Source organism: Bombus fervidus, chromosome 5, assembly GCF_041682495.2.
Source record: "Bombus fervidus isolate BK054 chromosome 5, iyBomFerv1, whole genome shotgun sequence".
In the NCBI taxonomy this organism is placed as follows: Eukaryota; Metazoa; Arthropoda; class Insecta; order Hymenoptera; family Apidae; genus Bombus; species Bombus fervidus.
The window spans coordinates 13,039,046-13,066,333 of NC_091521.1; the positions used below are offsets into that span (position 1 = coordinate 13,039,046).

General features: G+C 39.2%; 6 protein-coding genes across 6 annotated transcripts; all 6 read right to left on the reverse strand.

Moving 5' to 3' along the window:
* Positions 1-1,801: 1,801 nt before the first annotated feature.
* Positions 1,802-4,972, reverse strand: LOC139987259 (uncharacterized). Its single transcript, XM_072003289.1, is given in 7 exon segments — positions 1,802-2,008; positions 2,124-2,339; positions 2,466-2,918; positions 3,141-3,312; positions 3,495-3,665; positions 3,850-4,346; positions 4,538-4,972. Coding segments are annotated over 7 exon segments (1,884 nt in total). The 5' UTR covers positions 4,720-4,972; the 3' UTR covers positions 1,802-1,815.
* A 1,028-nt stretch (positions 4,973-6,000) lies between these two features.
* On the reverse strand, positions 6,001-12,175 carry LOC139987379 (hydrocephalus-inducing protein homolog). Its single transcript, XM_072003553.1, has 16 exons — positions 11,670-12,175; positions 11,258-11,496; positions 10,279-10,398; positions 10,134-10,217; positions 9,861-10,042; positions 9,543-9,781; positions 9,279-9,476; positions 8,841-9,003; positions 8,578-8,774; positions 8,125-8,334; positions 7,561-7,797; positions 7,266-7,421; positions 7,137-7,203; positions 6,765-6,947; positions 6,292-6,548; positions 6,001-6,216 (listed from the first exon to the last, which is right to left on the reverse strand). The coding sequence occupies exons 1-16, from the start codon at positions 11,856-11,858 to the stop codon at positions 6,073-6,075; spliced, it is 2,865 nt and encodes a 954-aa protein (XP_071859654.1). The 5' UTR covers positions 11,859-12,175; the 3' UTR covers positions 6,001-6,072.
* Positions 11,960-17,015, reverse strand: LOC139987380 (hydrocephalus-inducing protein). Its single transcript, XM_072003555.1, has 14 exons — positions 16,887-17,015; positions 16,572-16,787; positions 16,231-16,429; positions 15,973-16,111; positions 15,500-15,627; positions 15,215-15,416; positions 14,968-15,154; positions 14,762-14,886; positions 13,756-13,849; positions 13,403-13,626; positions 13,250-13,317; positions 12,529-12,743; positions 12,191-12,430; positions 11,960-12,091 (listed from the first exon to the last, which is right to left on the reverse strand). The coding sequence occupies exons 1-14, from the start codon at positions 17,013-17,015 to the stop codon at positions 11,960-11,962; spliced, it is 2,298 nt and encodes a 765-aa protein (XP_071859656.1).
* A 601-nt stretch (positions 17,016-17,616) lies between these two features.
* LOC141445760 (uncharacterized) lies at positions 17,617-18,283 on the reverse strand. The gene is made up of 2 exons (XM_074111709.1): positions 18,198-18,283; positions 17,617-18,095 (listed from the first exon to the last, which is right to left on the reverse strand). Exons 1-2 carry the CDS (start codon positions 18,263-18,265, stop codon positions 17,726-17,728), a joined length of 438 nt encoding a protein of 145 aa, XP_073967810.1. The 5' UTR covers positions 18,266-18,283; the 3' UTR covers positions 17,617-17,725.
* Positions 18,284-18,809: 526 nt separating this feature from the next.
* On the reverse strand, positions 18,810-23,265 carry LOC139987381 (uncharacterized). The gene is made up of 3 exons (XM_072003556.1): positions 23,255-23,265; positions 22,457-22,916; positions 18,810-21,867 (listed from the first exon to the last, which is right to left on the reverse strand). The coding sequence occupies exons 1-3, from the start codon at positions 23,263-23,265 to the stop codon at positions 19,039-19,041; spliced, it is 3,300 nt and encodes a 1,099-aa protein (XP_071859657.1). The 3' UTR covers positions 18,810-19,038.
* A 473-nt stretch (positions 23,266-23,738) lies between these two features.
* Positions 23,739-26,639, reverse strand: LOC139987260 (uncharacterized). Its single transcript, XM_074111719.1, has 4 exons — positions 25,339-26,639; positions 24,955-25,159; positions 24,738-24,863; positions 23,739-24,652 (listed from the first exon to the last, which is right to left on the reverse strand). The coding sequence occupies exons 1-3, from the start codon at positions 25,453-25,455 to the stop codon at positions 24,844-24,846; spliced, it is 342 nt and encodes a 113-aa protein (XP_073967820.1). The 5' UTR covers positions 25,456-26,639; the 3' UTR covers positions 23,739-24,652; positions 24,738-24,843.
* Between the last annotated feature and the right edge of the window lie 649 nt (positions 26,640-27,288).

Genomic DNA, 27,288 nt, shown 5'->3' on the forward strand with positions numbered 1-27,288 from the left:
AATATTGTTTTTTCGTCCAGTCGAGGCGAGACGCGTTCGCGTTGAAGCGCGTCAACGGGAGTCGTAAATTCCCGTTATGATTATAATAATCGACACCACGAACAGGTCGATCCTCTTATTTCTTGTGGGATAATAGGGGTGTTTGTTATGTAATAAAACTGTAGTCTACAGTTCTATAATATATATATTTACAATAACTTATAACACTTGTTGTCGCGTAGATTGTAGCGATGATGATATCCTGTTACTGGATCAGGAGTTGATCAACTTCGTCGTGATGGAAAGTACAGTAGTTGACTACTCGAATGTTAAAAAAAATAGAACAGTATTTGACTCGCTTTGATATGTTGAAGAACGATATTTGACTTGACTGCCCGAAGATTTGAAGATCAGTATTTCATTTGACTGTCCGAAGATTTGTAGAACAGTAATAGACCCGTCTCGTACTATTAAGGAGGAAAGCTCGGTGTGGATATGCCTTTTTGAACTAAGAACGCGGATTCGTTGTTCACACTTTTCTGTAGAAAAGTGAGTGTAACGATCCGCGATGCCCACTAGTTATAGCCAATATTAATAAATAAAATATGAGGAGAAAGTCTCCTGCAGATGTGGCTCATGGGTGTCCTTGTTCACGGGAAAAACCTGCTATTTCGCTAGGCAAACATCCGCTTTCTTCGTAATTTATAAGAGCGTGCAATAAACCTAAGGACTGTTTTAAGGACCATCCATAAACCGAAAATATTTATATGAATAGAGATTAAGCTAAAAAAATTTATGGTGGTTCCTTGGGTTTATTGCGGGTCAGTGTAACGATATGTAGACCTTGGCGGCCAGACCATGAGGGACGTCGCACGGACCATCTTGCGACGTAACAAATATCGTCATCGATACTTAAGAGGAATTAGCAAAGACGAAAATAAAATTACTATCGTCTTTTTTATGGGATCCCAATTACGAATCACAGCTTCGATCGACGAGAGATCCTTGTAATATCGATCCATAGCCACCGTAATTTCTTTCACCTCGCTCGATAAAGATTCTTTCCCTACGGAATAAGAAACACGTGGTCATAAATCACGACTGTTGTTTTTAGTTCTTTACTTTAGTAGACCCACTTCGTTTCGAGCTGTCTCTACTTCTCGTTGCTTTGCTTGTCCCTCGTTTACTGGAAGCTGGCCTCGAGTTACTGGCTGCCGTCGCGTGTCTCGTCGTCTTTGCGTTCCGCTTCTTCTTGGTTGTCTTCAAGCTTGAAACGTAGCTACGACTCTCCTGCGAAACAGTCATAATTTCTATGTAAATTTACAATCGAATTCAAACCTTGCAATCTCGGAGAGAACCTTCGAAACTTTCTAATTAATGGAAAGAGCTTCCGCGGCTTTCAGATTTAACCGCAGCTGATGCTAAACTTCCATTCGGTCTGAAACTGTTTGAAAGGCCGCTTTCGTTCGAAAATTTTTCATTCGATAGATTCTCATAAATTAATATATTTACCTTTTAAATACGTCTGCCAATAGACGGTGAAAATATATTTTGTAAGAAATACAAACCGAAGGTACAGAAGAAATTTAATACGCGTACGTAAATGTCTTTAAAATTGTACGATGGAAGAATAATAATGGAAAAGATGTTAAGGAAATCCTTGGAATTTCTTTTTAATAACCACGATGTTGAAAATAAGGATTCAATGATGTAAATCGTTTGAGAAAAAGTTACGAATGAAATATTGCGTTAATACAATGTTAATCCTTAATGGGTTGCCAACGCAAATCGGATTCTACAGATCAAACGATCAAACCTTTTTCTTTGTACGTTCCATCATTCTTTCGATGAATCGAGCTCGCCTACGCGATGCTTCCGCCCTTTTAAGTGGTAGAATCGCGTCCAGATACATCTTCTTATCCTCGTCGGGAAGTTGATCGTATTCGGACGACGACATCTCGTCGATGTCCTGGATCTTCTGATTGGGATCGGTCGCTTTCATCGCTGCAAAGATGAAAAGCTCGGTTTTCTGTGCCGTTGGCAATTCTATTTCACGTGCAATTTCTCATAGCGAAGGATCGAACAACTTTTTATTTCGAAGCTATCTCACGTTTTCTTTCATTTTTTATCTTCTTATAAATTGCCTACTTTGCCTTTTAATTTTACCTATTTCCTTTTGAAGTTGCTCCACTTTTGTGTCGTAGCAAGCCATCGAATTAAGAAAAGTAACGAATAGAAGATACTCGATATTGCCGACGATTCGTAACAAGGAAAGCAAAGCTTCGAGCGTGTTATTTCGCAGGAAATTGCACTCCAAGCTCTGTACAACGAAACCTCGCTTGAAATCCTCCATGGATAATCTATAAACCATTCGTTCCGTTATAAATTGAGGCAACTGGTTATAGATCGATCAATTTTTAATCCATAGAAAGATCCATAAAAAAAAAAAAAAACGGAGATTCAAGTAAGTTATTTCACGAAGAAACCTTTCTTCAAGAGCTTCAGCTATTAATTCGGAAGTAATCCCAAGAAAGGAATCCTTCTTTTTCCTTAGACTTCTGTCACCTCTGTCTCTGGGCGAGTCATGGATATCACGATGATCAACTATTTTCTGCAGTAAGAAAATAGCTTGTATCTTATATTCGTATCTACTCAAAGCATCCAACATTTCCAGTTTCTCATTGGTTGGAATTTTATCCAGCTCTGCTAGAGGATCAGGATCTGCATGAAGTCGAAGGATTGCTTCTCTCTGCGCGTCTGAACTTTGTATTTTAGTAGATTTCGACGTTTTCAATTTCTTCGGGGTTTTAGGCGATCCTCCTGTCCTGGACGATTTCTCCTTCGGCGAACTTCTCCTTTTACTCGAAGTTCCTGTTCTTCTAGTTGATTCTGATCCGACTTCGTTGCTTTCACGAGCGTCTTGACTAATCAAACGCTGTCTGATAAACAATAAAATATTAACTCATTAACGAAGATGAAAAACTTGAGCAAAGGAAAGGGCGATTATGCAAACTCCTATATTTATAATTAACCAAAAAAAGCGAACGCGAATAAAGACTTTTGTCACATCTTCCGATTAAGTAACAGTATTTTATTTTAGATATTTATTACTTATAATTTATTATTTATTAACAACTACTTTCAAGTATCGTGGATTTTACTTTTGTTTCACAAAAGCCTCCGAGTAAATCTCATAAGTATCGTCGATGATCTGTCGAAGTTGAATCGAGCATGGACTTCCGGTAAGCGCAGTAACTTCTGTGATCGCCTTATCGATGCTAAGAACTGGAATTTCTAAGACTCTGGCGCTCCGGCACGCAACCTCTTGATACTCTGAACAATATAAATTACGTACCATCGATTAAGAAGATATCGAACAATGACTAATTACGTGTCCGAAGAGATTATATCATCGTTAGTGGTATGGATTAAGCTTTACAACAAAGTAGATTATGGAAACGGAAGTTGGTGTGGGATTCGTGAATAGCGAGGATGTTCGTGTTACAATGGAGTACCGGTGAAAGGAGCTCCATGGAAAATAACGCAGACTCTTTTCTCAGGCTTCGAGGGATCCGGAAGATTGTTCGACACGTCGGATTTTCGCTGGATATTCTCGAAAAGTTCCTTCACCGGGTCTTTCATTCTACTTTGGAAATCTGAACTCTTATAAAGACTGTCTATGTAACCTGGCAATATGAAAACTTATTGTTATTAGAGTTTAAGTGGCAAACACTGTACACTGCCATTCGAAGGTATTCAAGTATTTTTGTATTTCTGACAGGATATATTTTGATCGCAAAATTTCGAATAACGGTCAGTTTATGTCAATTCCGACGTATCGTTACGAAAAGAAATGACACAAGGACTTACAGAAAAGCATTTGTTGGATTTCTTCTGGATCGCTCGTGGGTAGAGGAAGGGATTCCAGTAGAGTTTCGTTCAAAATTGAAAAGTCTGGACAGTCTTTTCTATCCGAATCCGTGCTAGACAAGTCACTGACAACTTCGTTTCTTTTCCCGCGACGACTAGATTCACGAACGCTGCTTTTCCTCGTCGTAGATTGCTGAATAGATCTTCCGCGTTTCCTCGTTTTCCTCTTCAATACGCTTGACCTGGTCATCCTCTCTCTCTTCTTCCCCGTGTCACCTTCGTGACTCCTCTCAAGCTGAACTTCTCCCTCGAATAGTTCTTCTTCGTTTAACTTCTCCATAATTAACGCCTGAGCCATCTCGTTGATTATGTCTCTGTAAAATTTCGTTAATTGCCAGGGTATCGACTCGCCAGGCTTTCTGGGTGGCAGCAGTATTTCCTTCACTCTGTAGTAATACAACAGAGCTTTCGTTATATGATCCTCCATCTGGAAAACACTGGACAAACGTCGTTTATCGAGAAAGAGATATTTTAGCAACGTCGTTTATTAAGATGCAGGTATGAGCCACTCAGATATCAAACTGATCAACTCCAATTTTTATACGTTCTTGATTTCATTGCTTGGATCATTTCTAGTATACAGAATTAACCGGTATAACTTCTGAGCAACTCATAAGCGTATCTTTACTCGTCCAAATGATGCCAGAAGAACTCCACAGGATAATTGCAAGTATTCTCGATCGTAAAAACTACTTCTTGAATATTCGTATACGGAATAGTGGGCAGAAATTGAATAGTCGGTTCGATTATGTTCAATCTTTTTTCGATTCCACGACCACTTATCGTGACTATCTGCGTTTCAGGGCTCATTTTCACGATAATCTTTAACCTCGCCTCTATATAGCACTGGAACAATTAACCCTTCGAAAGAATTTCTTAACAGACAGCTTCTACGCTGTCGCTTTAAACTCTTACCGTTTTCCGAGGTTTGAAATATACCCGGACAATCTCGAAATGACCAGGTGGACAGTAATTTGTATCGTACTCCACGTAAAATGGATAATCCTCGTGTTGCTTCTTATGATGAACGTCCGATAACCTCGCCTCCCACTCGCAATCGACTAATCCGCTGAGAAATAATTTTAGGTGAAAGATAAAATGAGTTTGACGAAAGTCGAATATACAAGGATATCAAACGCCGACAGGAAGATTAAATTGACGTTAAAAATATCGGACCGAACAGAATATTCAAGACGTCCATTGCGTACGAGTATGTTTGCATTTTCTTCCATTCATTTTATATTACTTCGTTTCCGTCTGCGCCAGATGAAAGTGGAAGATCGTAAATAGATCGACTTTAATTAAGATTCTATTTGAACGAATTTGGAGAAAAATGACTCGCACGCAATGGTGGTTCGCGATTCTCAAAGAAACCGCAAACGCCTGACTCGTTACTTTCGTTGTGAGAACGAGCTTTTTCAGGAGAATGGAAGGATGAAAAATGTCGTATAAGAGGACCGCGTGTTTGCGGTTAAAAGCGGGAAAGAAGTTCAGTTTGCAAAGCAGCACGATCATTTCTAGTGAAATATACAGCGGCAAGAAATTTTGCGGGTAGCATTCTGACAAAATGAAATTCGTCAAGTATTATTCCCTGTTTGAATATAGTAGAATGATCCTTGCGTTTCGACGAGGTTTTGTTAAATAATTTTCTCATATTTATGCGATAGAATTTATACGACAAGAAACAAAGGAAATTTTTACGATAACAAGCGTGTAAGAGAGAAATAATTGTCGGAAACAACTGTTAACGAAAAGGAAAGAAACAAGAAAGATAAAAGCAGAATAAGAAAAAGTTGATGGTTACGCCGATGCGAAAGAGAAGAAAACCGATTGTAGTCAGTCTTTACGCCAATGGTTCTCGCGAACACGAAGGAACAAGGGCTTTTTGCCGACGACGCGGCCGGGAAAAAGCTGCCCACGTTCTCGTGTGCTACACACTACTGAGTCAGCAGTTTTTTGTTGCTTCTAGTACTCGCGCAGGAATTTATATGGGTCACTCGGCCGAACTCCATTCATTTTCGATATTTTCGTGCGCGAATCGTACTACTAGCCGATCCAAGTAGAATAATCCGATCTGGGCCGGACAAAGACAGAATTAAATAGCTCGTCCCGTTCTACCAATTGATGCTGTTATTGTCTAAGTTTCGATAAAAGAATAATTTATTACTCGTTCTTGATCAAAATGTGGAGAACCAAACATTCTCCAACAACAACGTCCTGGAAGTCCAGAAACTTAGTATTGACGGTGACGTACGGATAAGTTACTATTCCCTTTATAGTGACAGGAATCGTGCATCCATATAATACCTGCATGGAATCGTAAATAGAATTTCATTTGCCAAGCTCGTGAATTCTCTGCGTTTTCGTCTGGACAAAGATTACCTCTATGTAAATCATATGTTTCACTTCTGTGCTTTTCTCTGAAAATCTTTCTCGCGTAGGGTGCCAGGCCACTTGAAGAACAGCAGAATCGCCGACCAACAGCTTGGAATGCTTTCTGAAGTGTACTATGATGCCAGATCTTTTCGGGTTGTCTTTCTTGTTCTCCGTTTTCATTCTCATTTCCACGTTCCATGGACCGTAATTAATTACATTGGCCGAGTAGTGAGCAGTACGTTCGACGATCACGTGTTTCATATCTTGAAAGAGAATAAAGTTATTCAGTTTAATGATAATAATCTGTTATTACTCAAGACAATGATATTTGATAATTGCCTGTGAATTCGAATAAATTTGCGAAGAAAAAACGGGAGAATTTGCAATCGTTCGCAGGCTGCATAATGCAGAGCGAATAATATAAACGTACAATTACGTTCGAGGCAATAAAAGGAAAGGTTACGAGGAGCAAGACATACCAATAACGTGCTCGGATGAAAAAAGTTGAGGAATTGGCTCGTTCCTGCGAGTCGTAGCATGCTGCATTAAAATGTATGAATTTGCATCGACGAACTTCCTTGCCAACCACCTTTCTATCGCCATGTCGATGTCCATCGTTCGTGGAAACGTCTCGTCGTACGGAATAATACACCATTCCTCGGCTCGAAGGAAAGTACAGTGTGTTAATACGAAACGAACCATATAGAATACTTAATGTTTGCCTACTGTCATTCTTGTTCACGAGTCGGTGAAATATTCATTCACTCTAAATACAATAGGACTGTGCGCGGCTACTCAACTTTATAATAAATTTATCGTTCGTTAAATATCGTGACAATATTGAAACTTACCGGCTAACATCTCCATGTCCGTTTCGAGTAAATCGTTAATCTTCTTGGCTACGATGTTCTCTATTTTCTGTCACATACAATCCATCAATGTTTATGTAAAACGTTAGAAACATGGTCGACTTGTCTTACTTTAACTATGAAATCCTCGGTCAACGATTGGATAGCAGAGTATTCTAACTCGATGGAATGATATTGATGCATTTTTCCTCGAGGAATGCACGGGTAAACTTGTGGAAAAGCACCATAAGCGATCACTTCGATCGTGACGGGCATCAAGTGACCAATCTAAAGGTTTTTTTAATAAAAATGCAAATGCATGCCTCCTTATAGAGTTTACGAGCCCCTTATTAACAAATCTTCGAATAACAAAGAATTCAATGGAATCGTCGAGCGTATTACCGATTTAAAAAGGGTTTAGTCGTACTTCTAACTGAAATCGATGACCGATAGGACCGAGCATCGTTGGCAGATGATCCACGCGAAACTCCAGGACCGATTCAGCGTCCACAAAGCCACCATCCGGTTGGATTATCAATGGATATATATCGAATCGATCGATCGCCTCGTTGGAAGCCACCTTCGTGACTTTTATTTCGTAATCGAACGCTATCGTACAGAGATTCCTCAAGACAAAGCTGCTACGAGAATATTCCAGAAACAACTGCAACATGTTTTACAATTTCGTGAAATTATATGACGATCTATATTGATCATAAATTATAAACGTCCGTAATTTATACAACTGACAAAGCTTTCATTTGTCGCAAGTAATATTTTAGTACCAACCCTTAACGATTGTCATGGGTGAAATTTCGTCCTACAATAAATTCTGTACTAATATTATGGTTGTGTAATTTATAATATTGTAGCATAGAAATAAAGACCCGGTGAGTGTCATAAATCTAAAAAATAATTGTACAAGAGGAATATCGAATAACGTTCTATGATTAAGTGGATATTTTCATTAGACAGTAAGATATATGAATACCTGTTGACCAAAATCGATAACATTCGTGTCAATCGCGTATCGAATAGCGTCTGCGCGAGCGAATAGATGAATCCGCTCGGTGGGTCCACGGAAAATTTCACAGACGATGGTGGCTTTTATTCGAAGCCGTTCGAAACCGTGAAATCCTACGTATACTCGTTGTACAGAATACGGAAGCACCGTGCCCTCGTTTGGAACGATCTTCAGAACCTGGAAAGATATTTCATACGTGGATGTTGTCATAAAACAGAACGTTATATTTCCTCGTGAAAAGCAAATATCGAGCTTAAACTGCTTTGAAAGAAAATCTTTACTGGATCTGAAAAGAGAGCTCCATCTACCATATCTAATGTATCTGTTCCTTCAAAAATTCTTTCCTCTATCTACCAATATTATTTTACTTTTAATCGTTATAATTTTATTTAGTATCGTTAGAATTTTATTTCTATTAACTTCGTTGATATAGTGATTCCTCGGAGGATCGGTCTGCATGCTCTCTAACGCAACCAGATCTTCGTCTGTCTTAAAATATGATCCAACAATCGGCAGTAGGAAGTTTCTTATTTCCTCTGCAGATACCAAACAATCGTCTATGTCAGAAATTTCCTCCATAAGAGGAATTTCTGAGTTCTGGTTCTCTGAAATGGGCGCTGCAACAAAATTCCGCTATTTTTTACAGGAAGATCTGAGAGAACATTAATTGAAACAAGAAATACAATTCATAGGTGGCGGTATCGTGTCTAATGGCCCGTCTCCGACTCCGTCTTGCTTGTCACTCGTGTAAATGTCTTCGTCTACCTCGTCCGCTACCTCGACCTCTTGCATCTCGGCTGTATCCGCCTCTAATTTTCCTTTGCGCGACGAACATCCGGAACACTCCTTTAAGTGCATAATAATTATGAAGATTCAACGCAAAGTACTAAATCAAAATGTCTCGTTTTTATAAATTAATACAGAAATATACTTGATATTATTGTAATTTGTTTTAAATTGTATACTCGATTTAAGGATTATCAGTAATTCGAAAGAATTAATATCGTGTGTGACTATCTTTGGTTCTTTCGGCGATTTTATCAAACAAAATTTCGATAATTGAAATTTCTTCGAGTAGTTGTTTCGTACAAATCAAAACGTAGTTTCGTTTTCAAACTCACCGGCACGACGTCCGAATCGCGTTGTATATCGATGGAATCTGCGAGCCACAGGAATTTATATACAACCGATACTGGTCCGTTATTGGTTAACGTTAATATTTCCTCGGCGCTTGTGCCCAGCTCACAGTTAATTACAAAATCACTAGGCTGTATGTCGAGGTTTGGAAAATTCACGTAACCCTTACACGTGATTTTATCCTAAAAGCGATCCTTTCAGACCATGGAACAATATCAAATAACTCTCGAGAACACCAAAAAATTTACCTGATTGGGATGCTCCTGATATTCCAGTCGAAGTACGCCGGAATAATTTTTCGAGTAACGATCCTCGCTTTCACCATTGAAGGAAAAGAAAACGCGAATTTTCGTCGTACCTCCGTCGATCAGGACAATCTGCATACTTTGCACGTGTTCTTCGGTAGAGGTTATCAAATGAAATGGTTCTTTCACCGACAGCTGAACGTTAAGGTCCAGCTTCGATTGATTGGTCACCAATAATTCGTCTAAACGAATAATCACGACGATCAGAAAATTCAGGCGTCAACAGATCGTTTCACGTTTACGTGTTTCACGTGCAGATACCTGTTTGCTGTAATTTGTCTTCCTCGGGGCACACGTCCACACGAAACGTTAGCCTCCTTTTACTAAATAGAATCTGTGGTTCCGTCAACGTAACCGTGAAAGACGACGTGCCGATCAATTCACGTTTCCCTATACCGTGAAATTGACCGAAAACGTTCCATTTTTCTACCACGCACTCGTTTCTACGTTAACAGTTACGTTATATTTCAGTTTGATCGTGAGAAATTCTATTTCCGTTTAATCATTGCGTGACCGTTTTGCCATTCTACTCACGCTTTCCAGAACAACTTGCAATAGACATGTCTCGTTTCTCCCGGTGGAATATTGACGATCGAAGGATATAGTTGAAACTTCGTGCTGCGTTTAAAGAAATTTATACAACATTTATACAATGGGAACGGTCAAATTTTCTCCTTACGTGTGAGACATTAGCATTTGACCTCGTCGAAATCGTACTTCTGGTTCTGTTATCCAGATCATTTGATAGTCATGAGTCCCCTTGTTCGTCAGAGTTATTGTTCGATCTATTTGCTGATGGCTAAACAAGTACAAGCATACATTATTTATATTACATTAAGTTGATAGGAAAGTTTTATCGCTTTCGCTGCTCGAGAAAAAGAAATATATATCGTCTCTGACAAAGACACTTCCACAAAATGCAAACACTAAAATTGTGCTTCGTCATACAAGAATTTATCGATCGAATCGACAGCAATTAACTTCTCCGATAATATTATCTCCTTCTGTCTATAAATTGTCTGTCGATAGTTTAAATATACAAGGTGTCGTCATTTTAAACGCCAAAACTTCTGCACCGTATTGGAGACCGATAAACTATGAATGTAAGTCCTTTGGAGAGTTGCTTGTTCTTACTCCACTTTGGAAAAAATCGCAGGAAAAAAAACAAAAAGATTTTCGTTCCTACGTTTATTTATTTACGCTTATTTATGTATGTTGTACCGTTAAAAGTTTCGTCCTCTTGCTGCAATACAAGTATTACATCTAACGATAACTTTCTCTCTAATTACAGGTGGACATTGCTTTGATAATATTTGATGCAACTACGATTCGACCTTATCTTCATTAAATAGATGATAACACGAATAAGTAAATGAAAGAAGGAAAACGTGTTTGTTTCTTTCCTTGCGATTTTCTCCAAAATGCAGCAAAAAGGAACAAATCTCTGACCTTTTTTTTCTTAATTTATCGATCCCCTACACGTTCCGGAAGTTTTGACATTTAAATCGGGGACACTCTGTATATGCTTTCCGATTATCTGCAGTTCGTAGAAATCCTCAAATAAGCTTGCAAATATAGAGGCAGAGAAGCAAATGTCTGGCGGCAGAACGTTCCGGTCGATCGAGTAATTTGATGGTGTGATAATGAATGATTGAAACCTGAAAAGCAGGCCCCAGTCGAAAGTTGGGAATATCTGTGGCTCGAAAACGACACTGCAACCATATCCAGTTCCTTTGACCTCTACAGGGATGGTTCTGCTGTTAATTACACGCAGCATAATTTTATCTTTGTATTTCCCAGGGTCCACAAGGCATAGTTTGACAGTAATGATCATCGATTCATGCGGTTCGAGATCACCAGACTCTGGACTGACGCTCCACACTGGATCTTTGCTTTTCTTCATTGATTAGAAACAAAAAAAAAAAGAGAGAGAGAGAGAAGAATTAAAGAATCGTCTCGAATTACGGTATCGCTCGAGAGAATGTGGACAATTGATTTCTCTGTAATTTTTGACAAAATGTAATTTAACTGCAAAATAACTATCGAAAAAAATTATAAGAAGAATAGTACCAGTGTCGCGATAAACTGAGTAGGAATAGGCGAATCGTTGATAAGCTGGAATTCCATCGATTTTTCTTCGAGAACTTTCATCTCGCCGAAGTCCAAGGAACTTGGCTCTGCAGAAACCACGGGCCCTTGCCCGTTGCACTTTATGACCACGTAGGATGATACTGACGGTGGTTCTCCCATAACTAACATACTATAGACATTTCTTTTATATTGTCTCCAAGCTTGTAAAACAGTTTCGATTCCAAGCTATACTTAGGTGTATCAACGATAATTATAAAACATCAAGTACTTTACTTTAGCATGATTTTGTGAGATCCTAGAATCTTCGTGATAATAACAGCTTCGATTGTCTTCGACTGATGAGCCTTGACGTACCCCTGATTGTTGCAAAGGGAACAAATCACCGCCGAATTATCCGAAACCTAAAGAAACCGAAATTGAAAGAAACGAACGAAGAGGAAAAACATCTAATAAACATAACTACGTTCAATGCTGTTGATGATTGTCGATCCCAACGATACCTGTTGTGGTATGAAATAAAAATAGCTATCCAAATCGGAAGTATTCTCCACAGCGAAGGATCGCGAATAAGGAAAATTGGTGAAGCAAAATTGAATGGTGATTTCTTGCGGCACGATCGATAACGAAGCCACTTTACCGCAGAATTTCACTGGCAAGGTGACAGGATCCGAATCAGAGTCCCACATGTCGACCTGAATAGTCGTCTGACCGACACGCGCGATATTGGCGGTGTAAATGACCTGCAAATCGTTAGAATCTGTTTCATAATCCCCGTTAAATCAATCAATCTGACTTATCAATCGCTAATTATAAACGATCGAGAAAAAGGATTGTTTACTTTGATTTTCATCGAACCATGAGCAGCCACCACTCCTTCCTGTGGGGCAACTTGGAATTCCCGCGGTTTGCTCGGGAAACTTGGCTTCGTTTGAGCTTTCGCGTAGTCCTCGTGCAGCAATGGAACCTGATCTCCGTCGTTCAGCACGGTTATGGTGAAAGCTACAGGTATCAGGGCTAGGTTGTTCAAGTACACGTCTTGTCTAGTGCTGAATCCTACGAACAACATAGTCGTTTAACTTTCACTAGACAGGAACAATTTTTCATTGAATATTTCTAGTATATCTATTGAAGAATTTTCTCACATCTTACTCGAAGAATCATAAAAATACCGAGAGGAAAATGTTTAACGAATCTCTAAGATTCTATATCCTATATTGACGATTTGCTAGAAGAGTGACACATCTTTGACATATTTGGAAACGTTAACTTTGAGCTATTTATTAAGGGAATGATGTCATAATTGCTTAATGAAACTATACTATTTAATAAGAACGATATCGAGGCCCCCGAAATCTATTAACTAAACTGTGAAAGAAAAAGATTGTTCCTTCGTCAAATAGTTGACTAATTAATAATTTTCTACTTCGAACTTTTATTTCAAACTTTTCATTTCCTAAAAATGTACTTTCCTTAATTATGTCATTCTTCCGTCAAATCGACGATATATTTCTTCGTTCGCTCTTTTTCTCTACTTAATAGAATTATTTCGCCAAGCATACCGAGGGCCGTTGTGCCAAAATCGAGCCACTCCTTGTCAAAGTGCAAAGTAGGGCATATGATGCATCCCCTATAAGACAAGAAAGCAACGTATCGTCAAAAGGAACATCGTCTTCCGAACGATTTCTCCCTAATTCTTCGATCGTACAACGTACTTGATATGCAAGCTGAGCACCTCGAGGCTCTCTTTCACCACGAAATCGACTCTCTCCACGAAATCGCCCTTACGATTCGACGAGAACGATAAATTGAAAGATTTATGCTCGTCTGGTTGTAGCTTAAGACTGAGAGGTGTCACGTCGATCTTTCCGCCGAAATCGGTTGGTTTTGCCCTGTAAATCAACGTGCCGGGTATGTGCCCTTTGTTCGCCACTATTACCTGAAACGATGGCATCGTTTGTTTCAACAATTTCTGATTTAATTCCAGCTTTTTCAAGTGAAATTAATACGAGCCGAGAGGTAGGGTAGAAGGTTCTGATAGATCTGACGGATCTACGGTAGATTATACCTCGTAATTGTGCACCGAACACATGTAGATGTTCTCCAAACTGATCGTGAGAACATTCAAGCGGAAAACCGGTCCTTTGCCTGTTCCATAAAGACTACAATAGAAGAACAGAATTTATTGTATAATATAACTCTTATATAATATATAAATATATATATAATATATAATATATATCTTATATAAATATAACTCTTACAATCATTTGAACAATCTCCTGTCAACTAGCCTTTCTATTTTATTTTTTTTTATTTCTGTTTCTATCCTTATTTCGCGATACTTTATTTTATTTTATTCCTTGTTACATTTATGTTATGCTGTTATTAGTGTAGTATCGTGAAATAATGATAATTGCTGATTCATTTACAATGAATGGATTGTACAGATGTTGATTAAACAGACGAACGATGGTTGTTTAACGTGAACTAATCGCAATAACATACTATAATTTAGACAACTCAATAGTTACTTTGCAACTCTCGTCACCACGGATCCAACGCTCTCTCTCTCTCTCTCTCTCTCTCTCTCTCTCTCGCACACACACACACACACACACACACACGAGCGGATCACATTCTCTCGACAACGCAACTTGCACTCCCTGACATTTCGATTCACACTCTCTGACTTCTCTACTAACACTGCCTCTTAATTTGTCTTTCTGCCTTAGCATCCCTTTTGTCCCTTTGTCTTAGCCCCACCACGCACGTGTACCGCAACCGCTACGTGGCCAGGGTCACGTAGTCTTTTTCTACGAAACTATTCAACTGAAGGACTAAGGTCACATTGATGGGCCTGTCGGCACCTGGGCTTTCGCGTCAATGTTTACGGTTTACCCGATATCTTTTAAGCCTTTTGTCCACGATACTACATTAGTTTATTTAGAACCGATGTAACAAAGGGTATTTATCTCGTGAATATCAACGAATCCGTATTATTATTATTATTATATGTTATTATTAAAATGTTATTGATATTACAATATTTTAGAAAATTATACTTGTCTTACGTCAGCGGTATTCTATCTTCGCGACCAGTCACTTCTAGATAGGCAGTACTGGTCACTTCACCGACTTCCAGCGCACGAAAGAAAATTGTTACATCGGTAGACGATTGTGGCCAAATTTCAGCTTCCTAACAAATATTCCCCAGTAGTTATTTATCGAACAAACGTAAGTGGCACGTAAATTGTTGTTTAGAATCGAAAGAACTCGCCTTTGGTGCAAACATAAAACAGATATGATTATACTGAAAGGTTTCTTTCGTCAGAGACTCCAGCTCGTCCGTGTAGATACGTTGATAAACCAGCTGATGGATATCAGGGGTGCACACGTTATAATGAACGAGGTCCACGCAACGATTAAGCTCGCTCTCATAAACCAGATGGAACAATTTCTTATAACTGCGGCAAAGTTGTTATTTTTCACTCTGCCATTATCTTCGTGATGATCGTTTTACTTACTGTTCTCTTCGCTCGTTATCCGCCTCGATGCTCTCAAGCTGCATCCACTTGTACTTGACGATATAATTGCTCCTGTTGTGGATCGTGAGAATCTTACTTCTTGATAGACCCAAGAAAGTATCTTCCATTCTGATACTGCCTCTATCGATTCGAATGGGACAATTCTCTGTGGAGCATCGAAGTTCTATTCGCAATTTTTCTTCTAAAAAAAAAAAAAAAGAAAAAAGAAATAGGGCAATATCGGTACGTATCTGATCTTTCGGTTTGCCCTCCTTCTTTAAATACCAGTTTCGTATTCGAGAAAAAGATTTCCTTCGAAATCGCCAGCCTTGTTAGACAGAAAGTGTATAGTGAACTGAAGCGATTCTTCTTCTTCCATTCTACCCTTCGATGGCTCGATCCAGAAGCAAGGACTGCAATTTGTTGCAATTATTTTTACCATTACGTCGGAATATTATTTACGTACGTAAATTAATAAGGCTTTCTGTCACCCACGACTCTTTGAGTTAACTAACTTTGATCCATAAGATCGCTTAGGCTCTTACAACCTCCGCTTTCCACATTCTTATAACTCAAAACTCTTTGTCTCGATTAAAATAATACTAAACTTTCACTGCAAATGTGACATTTTTTTGTATTCGATGACACGTGTATTTATGTATCCGGCTCTTGGACTAATATATTTTATTTTTCTTATAGAACTGATAATGGATGAATTTCATCTCGTATATGAAATAAATGAAACATAAATTAATTACTTGTCAGTGTAAAGGGTGAAAACAGTTGAGGCACCTCCGATGTTGCGTACAAATATCGTTTTCGACGAGGGAATCTTCACGCCTGTCAGTGGTACTTCGATTCGATCAGGAAAGTCCAAAATTCCTCTCGCGTTGATCGCTATCGATGTCATTGTATGTTTAAATTGTTCAATGTTCTACTTTCATCTAGAATCGACCTCGACACGAAAAGTCGAAAAGAAATTGCTCGGAAGATATTAATGGTTTCCAAAATCTCACCTACGACCGGTACTATCAGATCTCCGCTATCAGTCGCGAATTTCAATTGATAATGGTAGTCTTGGTTTCTGTCAGGCATGAACTTCACTCGATAGGAATTGGAAATACCTGGCGCAAGCATCGTCAAGTAACTGCTTCCACAGAAATCCACGGAAAAGAAAGGATCAGGCTCGTAAGAGCTTCTCAAATATCTTGGTACCTACGATTCAGGAATAATCGAATGAATCTTATGATTTTTAATTTTGATTTTATTAGCAAAAGAAACGTAACATCGTTCGAATCCTTGAAAATAGTTTTATGGTAATCAAATCGAGTTTTTCGTTATAAGAGCTTGGAATTACCGCTGACGCGTTTCGAACGGTCACTGTCACACTCAAAGAGATTCCAGGGGTGAACTGTTGAAATATGATGATACTAGGGCTGACTTCGAAATTGGAAGCCTCGAGTTCCATACACAATGGTAAATTGAATCTATTCTTCCATTTCAAAATATACTGCGTCATCTCGTCCGTTGTCATTAACATTTGTTTCATGTATTCTGATGGGCGGGAAGTATACTGAAAATATTCAATTGAATCAAATTCTAATCAAAATAATTAATAGGATAATATTCCTTGATAGTGATCGCAATGTAAATTTTGCGAAAATTTGCCAACCTCTTCTGCATCCTCGTCTTCTTTATATTGCGACTTACGAAGCAAGCAGTTTACGATTTGCGTCGTATTAAATTTCTGAGGACCTCTCCATATATTTGTTTGATTGTCCTCGTTCATTTTTTCCTCCATATTTAAAATAATCTTCCTCTCGCGACTGATACTCGATTTGAAAATTCAGCAATTGCTCGTGCATATGTATGTCAATAATCAATTGTTCCAGCTCACGCTGCTATCGATAATCGAAATTCAAATATTACATCCGTTCTTATCTCGATCATTTTACATGTTCTTCGAGAACAAACTTCACGAATTTTTTAATTAAGATCTAACTCGATCAGGAAGCGGCGAATCATGTCACCACTTGACGCTCCAGCCCTAATATCGTGGATGATATATAGATTGCGTGATACGTCAAGAAGCTCTTTGGAGAGTTAATCCAAAATTAGTCAAAGTTTAACCGTCTGCGGAACAGCAGTTCTCAAACTTTGCCTACTTTACCTAATCGTCTCCTGCTTTTAATCACATTAGAAATTCACTTTGCACTCCTTCTAATATAACCGAAGGTAATGACGTTGACATCATCCCTTTTGCACAAGATCCTCCGTTTACTTCATAAAATAACAAATGCCGTCAAGAGACATTAACGATCACATTTATTTCCATGAAACGTCCATAAGTACAGTGTACAACTCTGACAATTGGACTTATCGAAATCCCTCTCTGGTATTGCACAAAATTTTCAGATATACGCGACAATTTTTCTCTCGTAAAGTATCAATTCTCGATTCAATCACGGAACACTACGATTGGCTTGATTAATAAATTGTTAACGACGTTAATTAACAGCATGGATAGGGGTTGCAAGGTGGGACTGTGCAGCAAGGCGATGGGCAATAGGGTACGGTGGTGCAAACTGATGGAGGACGACAAATTTTATCGAGCATTTCGACGCAAAGTTTACGACGTATTCGTGCACAAGGTGGAGAAAGAGGAGATTCTGGAGGGTAGCCGACTGCCTTGGCGTAGGCTTTTAAGCAGCACAACGGAGGTGCTCGACAACTAGGGGGTTGAGGAGGTGGTGGACAGCAAGGCATTTTTGATATGCAACAAGGATCGCAGTCTTCCTGATAACAGCACATCCCTGGACAAGGTCCTCGTGGACAGCCTAGAGGCGGACATCTGACGTTGCATACTTCCGGTTCGGGTTTTCTACAAAAATCATCATTCATTCGAGATTATCGAAATTACTTTTTTATTTCATTATTTCTGTATTTTTTATTTTTTAAGAGGAATTTTTTAGAAAAGACTAACCGGCATCCGATCTCGTCGATTATTTCGAGCATCTCGTCCATGTAATTACGGTACTTACAGGGATCCATATTTGTTGGAGGATTAATTGATCGTTTACCGAGAATTTCATATATTTTTTGTTAATACATAATAGCGAAAGCGATGAATTTTTATATGAACGTTAAATTTAGTGTGTTTTACTGTCAAATGGAAAGAAACAAAAGCACAATCGAACAGTATCGATACGATATTGTGCGATCAACTTCAGCCACGGGTAATAGGACAATAATGACGTTTTCAAGGGTTACGTTTTACAATTAGAAATTATTAGAGACGAGAAGAAAACCACTTTGTCGGTGAACGGCATTCTATTGGCAGACGGCAATTTGCTGATGAGGACGAAACGGCGTAGGAATGGCACAAACAATAGGAAGAAGAGAAGAAAGGCAGCGGTTCTAGCAACGAGGATGTGCTTGACGTTGAAAGGGAACAACTATCCAGAATGAATGTCGAAACGCTCCTGGACATCTTCGTTGCTATTCGATTCGACAGCTACTGTGAAACGCTGCCTATTACTTTCCCAAACTTTCTTTCTTCTCTCATTATAAAAACACAGTCGATCGTAAGAGTAATAAGACATTTTATTCTGAGAAATCATAAAAATCTAAACCACGTCCCTTGAAATTTATCAGATCAACGATCTGTTTCTTTCAAAGGACCTAGTTCATCATAAAATAATTAAAAAGGTCGCATATACAAAATCACAAATACAATAAAGGCTCTTCTAAAAATTCACAAAACATATATCAAACAAAACGGGACTATAAAACAAAAATAAAAGAATCTCAAAAAGTTCGTATTACTAGTACATCATCGGGGGTTGCACGTGTCTGTTTGCAATCAAAGTTTCTGGTGCCACGATCTGCTGATTAGGTAAGTAGTCCTGCTTTCTCGCCAAATATCTCACACCCCCGATGGTCCTGGATTCGTGAATATCCGGTTGGCTGTAATACACCTTTTCAGGTAGCATCTTATCCTCCGCCATTTGTCCATTCATCGAACCATTTATATTTCCACTAGCGTCACCACCAGCATGATGGAAGCTCCCCTTATTCTGTTCTATCCTCTGGCTCGATCCGACATCGCCTTCGCCATTGTTCCTCCCTAAATTCTTCGTGTTTTGATAATACTGTTGCATCTGTTGATAGTGCTGAGGATAATTTCCATCGAACTTAAACGGCATCACGTTTCCACGATTTACCATTAGATTTCTCTCGACGCAAGGAACGAGACTCATCGAATTCTGATCTGGTAACTGTTGTTGGACGATCAATTGTGGCTGATCCGTGGCTACGGTGCCATTTTCTCTTTCAGCTTGCACGCTGTAGTAATTATTTGGAATATTAAATTTCTGTCTGGGATATTCTTTCAAATATTCCTGTTCTATCTTCCTCGAGTTTAGTAATCGTTGAGACGGAGGGTTGTTCAGATTCCTCGAGTTCGCCAAGCCATTTGCAGACACTTTGTTAGCAGGTGGCGGTAAAATAGACGTGATCAAACGACGCTGAAACTCTGTTTCTGCCTCGGTGCGATCTTGCAATCCGTTCAGCTTTATCATATTTATCTTCTTGGGAGCCAAATTAGCCAGATATTCTAGTCCTCTTCTGGTTTCCATCGGCAATCTTTCATTCTCCAGCTGCTCCTTCGCCGCTACCGGATCCTGCAATCCGTTGTTTCGCCTCTGTGGCTGAATGTCGTTTTTATATTGACGCATTTTTAACAAACTACACGGCTCCGTAGATTGACTGGAAGATTGGACTTGTTCTTGATTTTCTTGAAGAACGGGCTGATAAAGCTGCTGGTATTGTTGCAATTGAGGTTGATTATAATATTGCTGATGAGATTGTTGATGAACATACTGACACTGTGGCATATTTTGTTGATAATTCATGGATTTCATCGGATCGTTCACATTGCCAGATACTGGAACAGTGTGAAATTGGGAATGCATGTTATTCGTGTAATTCTGTAAAGCCCTCTGTTGCTGCTGCCAATTAGCCTGTTGCTGTTTCCAGTGCTGATGGTACTGCTGATTCGCACCCTGAACAGGAACCTGCTGACCTGACATTTGGCCCATCATCTGCTGTTGTTGTTGCTGCTGTTGTTGTTGCTGCTGCTGTTGTTGTTGTTGCTGCTGTTGCATCATCTCCATTTCCCGAGCTTCTTGCTCCCTTCTTCGTTGCTCCTGTATTTTCTCAATTTGCAGGTAAGATAATCTCGGAGGCGTCAAATGAATCATCCATTCAGGCTTTTCATCTTCCTGTTTTCTTTTGCGATTTTTCACTACGAGCTTCGTTCCTTCCGAAAATTCTCCCTGTTGGTGTAAAGCCTCCACGTACTCTAACAGCCTTCGTTGCTCGTTCAGTAACATCTCGAACTGTCTTCGCATGATCTCCAAGGGTACTCCCTGCTGCTTCATAGTGGCCAACAATTTTTCCTGGTCGCGAATCATAGCAACAGTGAACTTCAAAGGCTTCTTCCCTCCAGTTTGTTCTTTTGAATGATTGTCTTGGGATTGCTGGGGTTTGAACTGCTGAGTAGGAACCATTTGTTGATTGGGATTCATCTGCTGATTAGTTCCTGGCTGGTTATGGGCCATCAAACTTTGTTGTCTTTGTACAATCGCGTTTCCCTGTACAGGATTTCTATACACCTGCTGATACTGATGCATAGGATGTTGCTGATATACAGAATGTTGCAGTTGCACAGGCTGTTGCTGATATTGAGGCATCAATTGCTGTTGTTGATTCTGTAGTCTACTGTGTGCTTGGTTACCATTTACCACGTCAACGTTATAGGATTTCAACTGGGCCTTAATGCTGGAATGTTCAGCCATCTGATTACTATTGTTCCATCCATTTTGTACATTCATCGCGCAATCCAAATTCCTGTGACTCGGTTGGCTTGATCCAATCATTCTTGAATTTTTTAACTGACTCGTCGCTACATCTTGAGGGGAAGTCATTCCTTGACCAGGAAAATAGCTTCCAAGCTGCTGAGGATTATAATTCGCAGGAGCTATTTGGCCTCCTACTTGCTGTTGATTCCCCAACATCTGCGTTTGATAGTTGTTAGCCCTCTGCTGCATCTGTTGCTGCTGTACCATGTTCTGCTGTAGCTGCTGATAAAGCTGCTGAGGATTCTGAAGATTCGTGTGCGGTAAAACGGGACTACGCGAAGGACACTGATTATGAACATTCAGCTGATCAACGTTAGGTGAGTTTAACGTAACAGGATCCATAGGATTCAGCATGTTAGGCTGTTCTTTGCTCAGCATTGCTCGTCTGTAAACCATTGCATTTCGGCCTCCTACCGGTTGTTTCTCGTAATCGGGTTCATTAGCATTCGTCTGATCCTCATTTTCTATTTTTCCTTGATTCATAACTAAAACGTTTGGAACCTGCTGTATGCCTGGTTGCGGCGTCGCTGTAACTTCAGGCAGATTGGAGGAAATCGCGTGGTTATTCTTCCGTGGAGAATAGTCTCGCGAACCGTAGGGCACGAAAGGACGATGGGATTGAACGTTTGAAACTTGTTGAGGCAGCGTACTCTCCGAGTGCGGATTCATCTGACCGATCTGATGGATCGCCTGCTGAGGCACAACCTGTTGCTGACTCACACTTTGCACACCCTGCGAAACGATTAATTTGTGCTTTAATGCGTCCAAGTTGGACTATTTGAAGATTGGATTTGAACTGGAAATACTGTTCGTGGCTAGGAAGTTGGATAGCAGAAGCAATACGAGTCTCGTCGCTTATAGCATAATAGGATTAAACAAACGATCATTCCTCGGAGGAATCAGATTCTCAATTGTTCGTATTTCACTCGTGCACACGTTTTGGCAAACGAAAAGCATTTATTGCGTTTGTAATATAAAATCCTTTATGATACACGACTGACCCGATTAAAATGAAGAAAGCGAAAGTTAAAATAAAAGATATCCGAATAAGGATAAAAAGACCTTTAAAGAACTTTAAGGGGATAAAAGAACTTTAAATGGTACAGTAACGTCATATTCCTCGATCAAAGTCTCCGTAACGAGATTGATAAAATTAAAAGGAAGAAGGCAAAGTTAATAAAACATTCTCATGGTACGATGTTCGGACAATCAAAAGCTTTAAATATAATAGAACCACTTCACTTTTATCTATCGCTTCCTGTATGAAAAAATTGATAAAGCTAGAAAGAATAAAATAAAAATTAATAAAATATCGACTTACCTGTGGCTGTCGATGTTGATAAACATGCTGTGTGACCGCTGTAGCGTCACCTTGGCCAGTGTCGCGACATTGCTCAGGTTGTCCGGCCACGTACACGATTCCACATTCTCGAGGGTCTTGCTGTGCGATTAAAGCACCTATTGGTTTGGGAGAAAAAGGCGGAGGACTTTCCAACTTTTTAATTTTCTCCGCAGGAAAATACTTGAGTCTCGGCGAGGAACACGACCTAGACTCTTTGCATCTGTCTTGAGAGCTAAATCTTGTCTTCGGCATAGAAACGTCCACGGCTTTATTGATCAGTTTTAAAGGATCATTCGAATGGACGAGATTGTGCGTAGATGGTAATTTCTCGGTTTTAACAAAATTTTGTTGCGCGGTATTCGGCTTCGCGTGTAAACTGGTTGCGCTTGGCCGTCTGGACGATGCTTTCTGCCTGATGTTTCTATCCACTGAAGCTTTCCTGTAAGAAGGAACTTGTATCTCGTGATACAAATAATACTACAAAGTGGCGAAAGAATGGCAATCGAAAGCAGAAATCAATCGTCATTTCATCGCCGTACATTTTACTTTTTAAATAGAAAGGATTGTTGGAAAACGAGGCTCGTAATGTTCTTCCGTAATTTGATGACAGATTTAAATAATAAAGTAACTACTCTTAAATATTAAAAAAAAACTTCTGGTTTATAAAAAGACAGAGTTTATAAGATTGATTAATGGAAAAGAAGAAAATGCTAACCCCTAATTTATCGTGATATGTTCTCGTGATTGAAGAAAAATAAGGGACTTTAAAAGTTGTACCTTTTGTTCATTTTCGTTCGAAATTTTGCGAGAGTAGTGGGAATATCTAGTGGAACATCATCTGTGATAAGCCAGGTAATTTTCTAGCTCGGATTTTGCATCACCGCCAGGGAAAATGGGAAACTCTGACAGCCAGATGTCAGTCCAGGTTTGAAAGTAAGCTGTGTTGTCATGGATACAGCTTATGGTTCGTTCTTAATTTCAAATTTATATCTAACTGAAGCAAGCCATGCACCAGTAAAATCGATCAACAGTATTGAGGTTAATCATTTGACTTCTTTTTAATTAAGCACTTATCGTATATTCTCGTAATGAAGAAAGATGTTATTACAGATTGAGCAGAAATGAACTTGTTCAGTTTGACTTCCGAGTGCTTCAAATATAAAATAAATAAATAACTTCCTGTTGATTTTTTTAATAAACGAAATAAAAAAAAAAAAGAAATAAATATTTCTTGTAAATGAATGCGACTTAAATACTTTTACAATTTTTTATTATGTGCTGTTTACATAATTGCGTATTTCTTAGCTTTCCGTATTTTTCTTTGCCGCTACTGATAACGTCAATAGATCATGAGATAACTTGGAAATTTTTATCTCGAACGTGATACGACAAAATCAGTCATCCCGTTGTCGCAACCGTACCAAAACCTTGACAACGTGACTTGATTCATAAAAAAAAATCACAGTAAAAAATGAATGGTACCTGTTTTCTATTGCGATCAACATTATCAAATGCTGAAGTACATCGTAATCACGTTCGTTTGTTTAACGATGATATTGAAAAATTAATATATTGCTAAACTGTATTGAAAAGTATGCAGCAAATTCTCCCCGTGGTCTTTCACTTTGCAAACGCACTTATTTTTAAGGGGGGAAAAAATACATGCCTGTGCAATGTAAATGTAGCTTGCGTGGGACGAATTGCAGCTGATTTAAGATCATCTAAACTTTGGGAAAATTGGAAATAACAGATAAACATTTCTCTCGACGAAATCTCGATCTCTATCACAAGAATAATCCTCGTTATTTTAATAATTCGTCATTCTAAAGAGCAACCTAACAAGGTAACGTCTAAATCGGTAAGTCACTTAAATTCTTGGTAATTCTTAATTCGGTTACGATGATCATCGAATTCCTCGATCGGGAAATAAAAGTTTGTTGGAAGACGCATTCGAGTACAGTTCAATCCGAGATTACAACCAATCCGGGATCTCTTCGTCGTAGGTTTCGTGCCATTTCCGAGACAGTAAATCGGTCATAATTAGGAACTTGGGTCTTAATTCGTTTTACCTGATCAGGGTTTCTTCAACGTTGAAACAGTTCCATGTAGCTTGTATTTTTATCTTACCTCGCAAATTTTCTTTGAAACTTATATCTCTCTGTACCTGATATTTTCCTTAAAAAAAAAAGGACGAAAACGTTATCTTCAGATACTGCCACAGTTAGATGTAACTGAATCAACTAAATGTTTCAAAAATCACCTATTTTCGTATCAAAAGTCAAATCCACGTATATATTCGTCGTTCTCGTTAGATCCCACACGCCTAACTGTCAGATCCGAAGAAACCTTCCAACTCTTGCCCGCAGTTAACAGGGGGGATAAGACACTGCACAAAGAAAACCACAGCGTTGAACGTCAATTATACATTCGTCTTCCTGAGGATCCTTCGAAAGTGAATGGTATTATGGCGAACTAACGGCAAACTGCACGACAAGGGGAGCAAGGCGGCGGAGTAGGCGGTGGACAGGGCATACAGGGGACCATTTTCTTGGTGCAAACGAACGCCACAGTTGGACAGGGCGGTGGACAGGGTGGCGGTGGTGGTGTACACGCAACGATAACCTTTGGTGGACAAGGAATGGCGCAACAAGGTGGACAAGGGGTACAAGGCCGTAGGTAAACCTAATTTCGAGGTGAGTTATTAAGTTAGCTCCGTGAAAACAAGCTACGTAAAGGACTTAATAGATTTGCGTTACTGTTACGCGTTGCTCTTTGAAATTCTTGTAACGACGATAAAAGAGAGGAAGGATAAAAATTTGATTTGTCCCGTATTTTTATTTTTATATTTTGTTGGAACTCACTGTTGTTTTAGTTGGCTGAGGTGGGCAACGGGGTGGGCAAGGTGGCCTGCATAAAATAGTGGGTGGAGGGCAGGGTGGGGGGGAGCAGCATGGATTACAGCAAGATCGGCAGGACATATTTTCGAAATAACCTTCGAACGAAAAAATGATATAGTTTAGATAAATAACTTTAACAGAATCTTATTTATACTTATTATATTTAAAATAAAACTGTGAAGTAAGAAAAGTGATGGTTAATTAAAGTTCTATATTTCATTGAATTTGAGTCCTCTGCGTCTCTTGTCGAATTCGAATTATCTAAATTCTATTTTAGACCGCATTACAAAATCGATTAACTGTTAATAAGGGAGACTTTACTTGATTATGCTACGGCACTAACTGGATACGAAGCTGATTATGAGGAGTTAAGTCGATATTTCCATGCGATGTCCGTGAGTCTGCATATTGTCGTCGATCCCCTGACGATGGACCAGGCCCAATCTAACGAGAAACGACGGCATTGGCGTGGTTCGACGTCTATTTCGGACCACTTGAAATTTTGTCGATGGACGAACGAGAAGCCTAAACGGTGTGACCTATTATTTGCTTGTTTAGTTTGCCGGTTGCCCAGACGATCTGATCTTTCTTTTGTCAGCCAGTCGTTCTATTCTTTTTCAGCGGGAAAATAACATGTAAAATCACGGCTATTCGACCTTATTTCTCGTAACGATAATTCTGTGAAAAAATTTCCTGTTTTCGCTTAATTGATATTTCCGTAATCTGCATGCGTATATTAATATTATTAATATCAATTAAATTAAACGATTCCTAATGGCTACTACCACGACTAATTATAAAATCAGATTCGAAATAATTCAAGATGATATATTGATATTAATTTAAGGAAAGAAAATAAAAGAAAGAGGAAACGAAAAGGAAGTTAAAAGGCAGAAAAAGAAAGACAGAGGAGGATGACAAGAAAGGGGTGAAAAAAAAAGAAAGATGAGAAGGAAAAAGAGAAAGGATAGCATTGCAAGTACGAGATCGTACACGCGAATTGTCATTCGTCTACCTCGAGCTGCAACTTAATGCAGTCTCTCTGAAGTATAAGGACCGTTCGGGAAAAAACCAAGGTAGGTGTGTAGACTAGAAAGAGAAATGAGTGTTTTCTTGACGAAATTCTATTACAGACTGTCTAGTGGAAAAATAATTGAAGTTAGACATATTGCTAGCGATGGGTAATCGAATTACCTCACTTTTCTCGAGATGGAAAGGGTAGAGAGAATAAGTAATTGATAAGGGCATATGCCAAGGAAGGAAAAGGTCCACAGGTAAAAAAATAATAAAACGGGCTGAGTTTAAGGAAAGAAAGGGAAGGTACAGAAAGGCCGGGGCTAGCGTTAGATCGACGTTGCGTTGCGTAGCCTGCGTTGTAGAAATGTACGCATACACGAGCACTGTGGCACATTTATTTGTGCGACACGTTGTGTGAATGCATTTCTACAACGCAGACTACGCAACACAGCGTCGTCGGTTCAACACTAGCGTAGCCCTGGCCTAATTCCAAAAAATCCAAGTCGTTGAGGTTTCCTCGGTTATAAACGGTCGCTAATTACTTAATCAGTTAACTGGGCAATTTGATTTTAGAAATCTCCCACAGGGTTAGGCCGTGGAATGCGTAAATAAATACAAGCGACAACGAGTATACACGTCAAACGTACCGAAATAGAGCTTTTGTTTGACGTGTATACTCGTCAAACGCGATTAACCGGTTAAATTACTTTTAAAGACTCGATGACTTTATCATCTTGCTGCTGCGCTGCAACAGATAGAAAAGCTGTCAAAGGAGAAATTTCCTTATTGCTAAGTATCTATCTTTGCTCCTGCTCCATCAGAGTTAAAGCAGTAATTAGCTAATGTATATTAAGTAACGTGATGTAATTAACTATGCATTAGCCGACTGTAAATGTA